Here is an 8,142-nt window from a genome sequence, read left to right as displayed (position 1 = left end):
CCAATACCTGGAACCGCGACTTGATGATGTATAGCGTCAAATTATGAACTGCAAACATGGAAATATGTGCAGTTCCTGATTCAAATCCCAACCGGGTATCATTATTAGCCTCAAATTATGATGCGATAGTAGCAAGCAGAAACTTTCTCCTCCCTGGAGCGATAAAACTAAACCACTGAAGCATGAGCACAGTTTTTCCGAGTATAAATGGTATGGGCCATATTATGAACTGCAAAACATGGCTTCATGCAATGTAATAATTGATTGTTACAACACAGTTACCTCCTTTTCTCTCTATATCCGAGAGAAAGGAATGCAACATATATGCTTGTATAAACTTTACCTTTGCTATATTTTTTTCGCAACTGTAAATGGCAAGCCTCGTAGTATCATCGATTCCAGAACTTGGTTTTAATTATCACAATAATATGGCTGTTACAATAGTTTCCTACATTCCTCTGCGATCCGTATATTCATCTGAAAAATGATCCTATTAATATGCTGACATGCTGGCCTGCTACCGAAAGACCAGTTCTGATAATGCATCACTATGCCTTACGCTGACATCTACAGCCTGATCATAGTATCTGACAGAAAAAAGAAAAAAAAGACAGCATGAGAATAGCTTCCAAAATTCAATCTCTGCCTGCCGGAACTTTTCACATCAGCGGGTCAGCATGCATGCCTGACACCCTCCTATAATCGCCGAAGCCATACCCATCAGCACACTAATTCAAAGATGCCTGCCAACAAAAAACAATTCAGAACAGTGCAGTGTTCTGCTTCCAGAAATCAAAAACATGTCCGCAAAGGAGGGAATGAAGATACTTACAGTTAACGTTTGACGCAGCAGAAGCATAGAGCAACTTCGGCTTGGGCTTGTAAATCTCCCAAAGCTTGAACAATAGTTTCTCGGCTGTCTATTGTTTCTTCTTCATGGTGAAGCATTTTCCGTAATCTTCATGAAGCAGCACAGTTACAATTGTATATCCATTCGGCGTTGCATATGCTTCTTAAAGCATTGACATCCAGATTTTAATGTGGGTTATATAAGCATCATTTTTGGAGCTATAGTAGCAATTATATTGGAATAAGTAGGATTTGCCAAACTAAACTATATTTGACAATGCAGCACAGCACAAAGGAACAAACACAGAGTGGCCCTAAAGGCAGCATAGTAATTTCATCACTCGGTAGCAAATGGAATAGAACAGATCTACAAGACAAACTGATGATGGTGTTACTAAAGGTAACATTGGACAATGATTTTGTAACTTAATATCTTGTGAGCACCTTTTACTTGTATCTTAACAGACCAAATTATATTAGAAAGGGAAAAGGTACATTATTGCTGATCTGCCATGACTATGTAATACAATTTGGCATGAGAAACTATGTGTTGATGATTTACCATGAGTCCATGATTAACTTTACCTTTGTACTAGAGGAGTATCACCATGGCCAGTGCATACAATAAGCATAGCATTCTCGGGCAGGGCACCATATAATTTCTTTATCTTTTTATCCAATCCACACAGAATTTCCTTTAATTCAGGACAAATTTTACTTCTTGCTTCTTTTGAAGCAGTTTTTCCATCACATGTTTTTAATGCAATAGCCTCTGCGACACATGATTTCAACTTTTCTGGATCTTGAGCTCTTCGGTGGAAGTAAGAAATCAATCCTGAGAACTGAGTCCAAATGAAGGTGACTTTGTTATTCTTCACCTGCAGTAGGATTCAATTTATTATTATGAAATCATCTTAGAACACTTTGGAAAGAATGTCTACACCTAAAAATGCATTGCACCAACCTCCTTCATTGATCTGGAGAGGGCATCATCATCACAAAAAACAGCAATTGAATTGCAAGAAGTATCTGAATACCGCTCGAGAACAGATACATCATCAACAAGGGAGCATTTTTTCCCACTCTCATGCAGTATAGATGTCAATTTCTGCCTTGACAACGATGGTTGAAAACCAAAATCAGGACCTGGTTAACAAGTTATTAGAACGTACGAACAAAATGATATACTTATGCCATGTTGTCTGCCTATCCACATTAGCATTACAGAAATGGATGTTAACCAAACAAAAGTGATGGCAAAAATGCCTTCTTAGTTCTTACCATGTTTGATTTTCAATATAGCAAGTTCTAGAGCAGCTTTAGCATCTTCCACACTGTCATGTCCAGATCCTGTGTTCTGGATCTCCCGGCCGAGAAACTTTCTCGTCAAGACACGCAAAGCAATCTTACAGCGAGACCCTCGCTTATACTTGTACAAAACAGCTGTATCGATGATTAAACCATGGGATATCTGTAATGCCATAAGGTCATTTTCCAAGGAATGCCCAACAAGAATTGTTTCTTTATATACAAGTCCAACAAACTCTTCCTGGAAATATGAACAGAACAGTGTAAAGCACAGGCAATGTTTCATGACAACGTAATGTACATATGGAAAGACGACTAAATAAATCTAACACTAACCTGAATTTCCTGCAGGGTTGTGGACACGTCAGCCAACATCTCAGCAGTGATTCCACTGAACCTAAAAACAATTACATCACGTAATGGACATTTAACAACCCATTCAGAATGACAAATGAAGTTCATATAACAAATAATCAGTTCTTTAATTTTCATATAGAAATAACAAGCGTCAAAATACATCTGACATGTATTTTGACACCAAGTTATAATATAATCATGTCAAAAAGAATTGACAATGTCAAAAAGAATTGGCATAAAAACACAACATAGTGCCTGCTAACCATAGAGGGCAAGTAAAAGCACTATACCTTGTATTGTAATCAATGATTGAATTAGCAGGCTTAACTAGTCTATCTAGCACCACCTGAAAATATTCAAACAAAGTCAGAACTCATTGAACAGCAAAACATGATGATAAGAATGGATTGTGAAGGAGTATACAGAGGAAAATGTCCTCATACTATTGACAGGAGGTGGAATCACTAAGAAAACAATTCAAACTCACAGAGCAATGAACAACATGCCATAAAAAAGGTAAGGAAACTAGGAAACAAAAGTTCATACCAATCCTTTAATATCAATTAATGTCACTCTTGTGAGCTCAAATCCAGCTTTTGTCACACACTGCAAAGGTTGCAAATTATCACTAAATATATTCAACAAATATAGCAACAAGTATTTATGGCACTGGCAGTCAGGCACAGTTGTAACAATAATAGTAATGCCTTCTCAAATATAATAATTCTAAAACAGTAGTGAATTTTTTTAAAACAAAGAAATGGCTTCAAAACATATATCATTACAGTTATCAGGAGTCATGTTACCATTTCACAATCAAGTGCAAGAACTTTATGTGGCGAGGAACCTGAAGGAGCTGAAACAGTAGGGACAAAACCTAAAATGGCAATAATATACAGATGTCATTTGAATAATAGGCATTAAAGGGCAAGGAGAGAGGCAATGAAATACTCCCTCGTAAAATATAGGATGTATCAGTTTTATCTATTATCCATTAAACTTCTCTAACTTTGACCAATTTATAGAAAATACACCAACATCGACAGTAACTAATTATTTTCACTAAAACCACCACAAACCGTCTTTATGGTGCAATTATTTTTTTCAATATTTTTGGACAAAACCAAAGAAGTTTGACTTAGGACAAAACTGAAACGGCCTACATTTTGGAAAAGAGGGATAAAAGATAACCTGGTAAATTGAAAGAGTAGCCATTATCTTCCAAGTCTTTCTCTGAGAGAGTGTAATATGTAACAGGGAATGGTATGTCCCCAAGATCATCCAGACTTGATAGTTTTCCTGAGATCAAAATGAAAATATTAACCAATTGCATGAAACATAAATTCTCAATCTAGGTTCAAAAGTGTCTGTTTTTTCATGGACAAAGTTATATCTACTCTAATGCCGATAAACATACAAAAACAACAAATAAATAGAATAAAACTGCTATAGTCAAACTTATGCAAGATGCCATAGTGACAGTACATTTGTGATGAAATATGACTGGTAAAAACACCAATAATATTTAAAGAAGGGTATAAAGAAAAAATCATCATATGTAGTGTCAACTTAAAAATGAAGAACTTGTGACCAAGTAAGGGCAATACAAAAGGATTGAAATTGTCAAATCAGTATAAGAATCTTTGAAATAAGAATGCCAGCTCTCCTGCATGTTCGAGAAAAAAAAGCACGCCAGCCTTCATAATGAAGCTCAAATCTTCCAGTAGCTATCACAATAATAACATACCAACACTAGGCCCAATGAAGCAGAACACTGTTCATCCTGAGCCACAATGACAACACAGTGCTAAGACGTCAAGACATACCATCTATGTCAGGTTTAGATGACTCATTTGATGTTTTTACATCACGCTTTCTCTTTACTCTGCAGGTTAGGAGCGCATCAATGGTGTGCCTCTCATCCGGCATACGGCTGCTAGAATAGGATTACATTAGCAATGCATATTGGAAGAAATTATACATTTCCCCTAATTGTAGGCATTAACAAAAAATGCACAAACCTTGAAGCTAAAACAGGTTTTGGATTGCCACATAATTCTTTCAGAGAAGAAAGAAGTCGAGTGTGTGACATATATAAAGTTGCATCAAGGCCAGGAACATATAGTAGGACAACTTTGGGTATAAGAGGTTTGTTCTGAAACACAACAACATAAAGATAGTAAATATTTATGAAAGGTGACAAATAACCTACAACTAATAGAATAAGAAATCAAATGCCAAGAGTGGGTTGATCACTGAAATGCGTTGAAAGAAAGAAGTCAGTTAAGACTAATTAAGTGTGATGAGGATAACAGCAAGAAGAGACCAAGCTCTACAAAATGAAACTAAGATAACTTGTCAATACCTCAAAAAAGCAACACATGTTTGAAAGACCACAATGAGAAGGACAAGTACCTTAACAAACACCCAAGAAGGCAGCATGCCATCACCAATAACCCAAGTAACTAGACCCTGAACATCCTGCATTCGAACAAAAAAATGGTTCTTAACTAAACTACAAGAACAAAAACAGTTTTCACAAGTCAAATTTCATTGAGCTTTTGTTATGAGCTAACCTGCAGATTTAACGTAGAGTTTAAAGCAGCCTCCTTAAAAACCACATCAGGCTTTGCCTAGACAGGATAAACAAGAAGACACAATATGAGTTGGAAGCACAGAAAATACAAAAAAAGGCAGCTATAATGTCTATTAGCAAAGCAAGCAGGAAGGACCACAAGAATGATTCGCCAACAAGAAGACAACTAAATGAATGTTTAAGAGTACACTATTAAATCAACAAATCGGCAGCATGGCATCACCAAATAGTCAATTATTATGCCATGTCCATAGCTCTAGTACAAGTGATTTTGGATTGAACTTCGAGTGTCCCTAATTTGATGAGTGATCCCTAAGTTGATGAGCAGGCTCTGATGTCTGAACACAATATGGATAGCATTACTGTATCACTTTACAATTCGAACAAGAGGAGTCCCACTTTGCTACCTATCAAGGAATCAGTCAGGGTTCACACCTTCAAAATTCAAAATATAGAACTCCTAAGCAAACAAGCTACAGGAGTGTTCAAGCTGTGTACTTGAAAAATGTCGGGTCAGCTCAAGGCGCATCAATGGATCAATCAAGTAAGCCCTCATAGTTTCACAACCTATCAGCATTGCTTCACATCCATACATTCGTTTGCACAAATTTGCTCTGAAACAACAGTGCAAACTTCATAGGTACAGTTCAAGCCCACCAACAGTAGCAGCATTAACACAAAAATCCACCATCACTACAAATCTCATGGTAATCAACGAACATTGGTGTAAATCACAGTCCAAACAGTCATGATGCAATGCAACATCCCCTCTTTCAATCTCAGCGGAACTCCTACTCCAAGAATACCAAGCAATCAAATTAACATAGTCGTACCTAACACCCCCCCCCCCCTGCAGGCTGCAGCACCCAATTTTGCCATACAACGGGGATTAATAAATCCATTAAAAGAACAACAGTGAACGAAGAACTGCGAGTTTTTTTAAAAAAAATGAACCAACTCAGCTCTAACTGATGACAAGTTCCCCTTTATGTCACACCAAAGCCATAATATTCCGAGAGGGGGGAAGCGAGAGGCGAAGAAGCAAGAGAACACGTACATTAGGGCCGTACAAGTCGTATAACATGGAAGAGGAGGAGCCGCCGTTGCCGTTGCCGGATGCGGTCGACATGGAGACCGCCGCCTACGACGAGGTGGATGCCCTAACGCCTAACGCTTTGCCGCTCTCAAAACTTGCAAAAAGAAAAACCCGCCGAGACCCTTTTCTTCGGCTGTCGAACTTGAACTGGGGCTTTTCTGCAAATATATCTTTCATTTCCTTTCCGCTCAAACATTTCCTATATATGAAATTTCCTATATATGAAGGCTGGTACAAAACGGACTCTCTCGCAGTGTCCACGTCACCTAAAATGTTTTCACGCGTGGGATTTCTGATCAACGGGTCGTCTTCCAATGACCGTAAGCCCTCACTACCTTCTCTTGCCGCAGCTGTCGCGACAAGTCAAGATGGTTCCAGAGCCAAGATGAGTTGATGACGGTAAAAAAAACCTACTCCTATGCATATTCCTCTCCGCGACGACCCCTATCGTCGCCACTGCCTGTTCGGGACGCTGCCAGGGACTCGATTGGAGTCAACGCCACCTCCTCCCCCGCCCCCAAGCGTTGTCACAGCGGCGGCTCCAGCCGCTGCCAACAGCTTCACCCCCTCCCACCCCCCCAAACGTCACTGCCATGCCGCCGTGGGCCGGAGCGGCATCCACTACCTCTTAAAAGGTCGGCGTAGTGCCAGTGTGGTCCACCACCTGGAGCCCCCTACAAAACACAGCCGTAAGTTTCGGGAACGCGAATCTGTTGCCCTCCGTCAACTCAGAAATGGCGGCGGGTCCAGGAGGTTTTCGATCTGCGACCCCCGCAGCAGGCTGCCCATCACACCGGTTCTTCCGCCGGCCATGACGCCTTCGCGCCCTCGGCCGGTGCAGCCACGGGGCCACCCTTCTCGATGTTGGCCAGGGGCGTATGCGCTGGTGTGGACGTGTGGTAAATGGTGGACAATCCAAGAGGTCCTCAGTCGGCGACCGCCATAGCAGGGCGTCCGTTTCTCCCACCGGCCATGACGCTGCATGGATAACAATGGATCCGTTGTCTAGCCATTATGCATGCAACTTACTAGTTTGCGTTGCAGACATCTGTTCCATTAGAAGTAGCTATACAAACTCATTGCTTTTACACATTTTTGCTTGTTGTTTCGATTGCAAATTAGGTTGCAAGGTGTAGAACTGGAAGAAATTCTTTGTTGTTTTTTGTGAAGATTCCTGTGGAGAAAGAGATTGATGTTGTTGTTGATTTTGTGGAACCTACAAGGCCATGTACATACATATCTTACTGGGAGTTCGCTTCGCTTTTTAGTCAAAAATTTGGTGAGCGAGTTTGGGTTCATATCCAAGTTGTTACCCCACTGCTATTCAGAAATATGTTTGTTCACTCTTTGATAATTGAAAGTCACTTAGAGGGGGTGAATAGGCGAAACCTGAAATTTATAACTTTAAACACGCACTAAGATCGGGGGTTAGGGTTAGAATTAAATTCAAGTCGGAAAGAGAGGGAAAACAAATCAACCAAGAAATAAGGCGAGTGAACACGGTGATTTGTTTTGCCGAGGTTCAGTTCCAAAGAACCTAGTCCTCGTTGAGGAGGTCACAAAGACAGGGTCTATTTCAACCATTTCTCTCACTCTCTCAAACGGTCACTTAGATCGAGTGAGCCTTCTTCCTTAATCTCACGGGTCACTAAGACCCCGCAAGGACCACCACACACTTGGTGTCTCTTGCTTTGCTTATAAAGCACTTGATAATAAGAGAAAGAAAAGAAAGTCCAAGCCAAGCAACAAGAGCAACAAAGAACACAAGAAAACCCTCTCTCAAGTTGTCGGGGACCATAATTAGGGGTACCCTCAAGACTCCTAAATCTCAGCTGGTAACCCCCATCAGCACAAAGCTGCAAAGGCCTGATGGGTGCGACTAAGTCAAGGATCGGTCCATTCGAGGGACGCGATCACGCCTCGCCCGAGCCCAGCC

The 8,142-nt window shown here is 40.3% G+C and overlaps 1 protein-coding gene across 3 annotated transcripts; it reads right to left on the bottom strand.

The window, feature by feature from the left end:
- Positions 1-368: 368 nt before the first annotated feature.
- LOC100383366 (Small RNA degrading nuclease 5) lies at positions 369-7,517 on the bottom strand. 3 transcript variants are annotated; one of them, XM_008663972.4, is made up of 17 exons: positions 6,168-7,517; positions 5,609-5,724; positions 5,334-5,517; positions 5,091-5,147; positions 4,930-4,995; positions 4,536-4,669; positions 4,341-4,447; positions 3,706-3,813; positions 3,321-3,391; positions 3,061-3,120; positions 2,805-2,860; positions 2,494-2,554; positions 2,131-2,398; positions 1,814-1,995; positions 1,435-1,727; positions 833-958; positions 369-743 (listed from the first exon to the last, which is right to left on the bottom strand). In XM_008663972.4, exons 5-16 carry the CDS (start codon positions 4,954-4,956, stop codon positions 835-837), a joined length of 1,491 nt encoding a protein of 496 aa, XP_008662194.1. In that variant the 5' UTR covers positions 4,957-4,995; positions 5,091-5,147; positions 5,334-5,517; positions 5,609-5,724; positions 6,168-7,517; the 3' UTR covers positions 369-743; positions 833-834. The 3 variants fall into 3 exon arrangements, with proteins under 3 accessions (XP_008662194.1, XP_020400770.1, NP_001349001.1); XM_020545181.3 differs by lacking the exon at positions 5,334-5,517; NM_001362072.1 differs by lacking the exons at positions 5,334-5,517; positions 5,609-5,724 and having other exon boundaries at positions 399-743; positions 6,168-6,285.
- Between the last annotated feature and the right edge of the window lie 625 nt (positions 7,518-8,142).

The sequence above is a fragment of the Zea mays genome, chromosome 10 (genome assembly GCF_902167145.1).
Source record: "Zea mays cultivar B73 chromosome 10, Zm-B73-REFERENCE-NAM-5.0, whole genome shotgun sequence".
Taxonomy (NCBI): domain Eukaryota; kingdom Viridiplantae; phylum Streptophyta; class Magnoliopsida; order Poales; family Poaceae; genus Zea; species Zea mays.
Note: the sequence above shows the minus strand (reverse complement) of the source record. Positions and strands in the feature narration are given on the sequence as shown.

Bases quoted from the DNA above. Each gene is read 5' to 3' on its own strand.
- LOC100383366 (NM_001362072.1), bottom strand. From the start codon at position 6,239: ATGTCGACCGCATCCGGCAACGGCAACGGCGGCTCCTCCTCTTCCATG. The intron at 4,448-4,535 runs GTTTGTGCATTT...CTATTCTAGCAG, and splicing joins AAACCTGTTTTAGCTTCAAG to CCGTATGCCGGATGAGAGGC. The intron at 3,121-3,320 runs GTAACATGACTC...CAACCTTTGCAG, and splicing joins TTGCACTTGATTGTGAAATG to TGTGTGACAAAAGCTGGATT.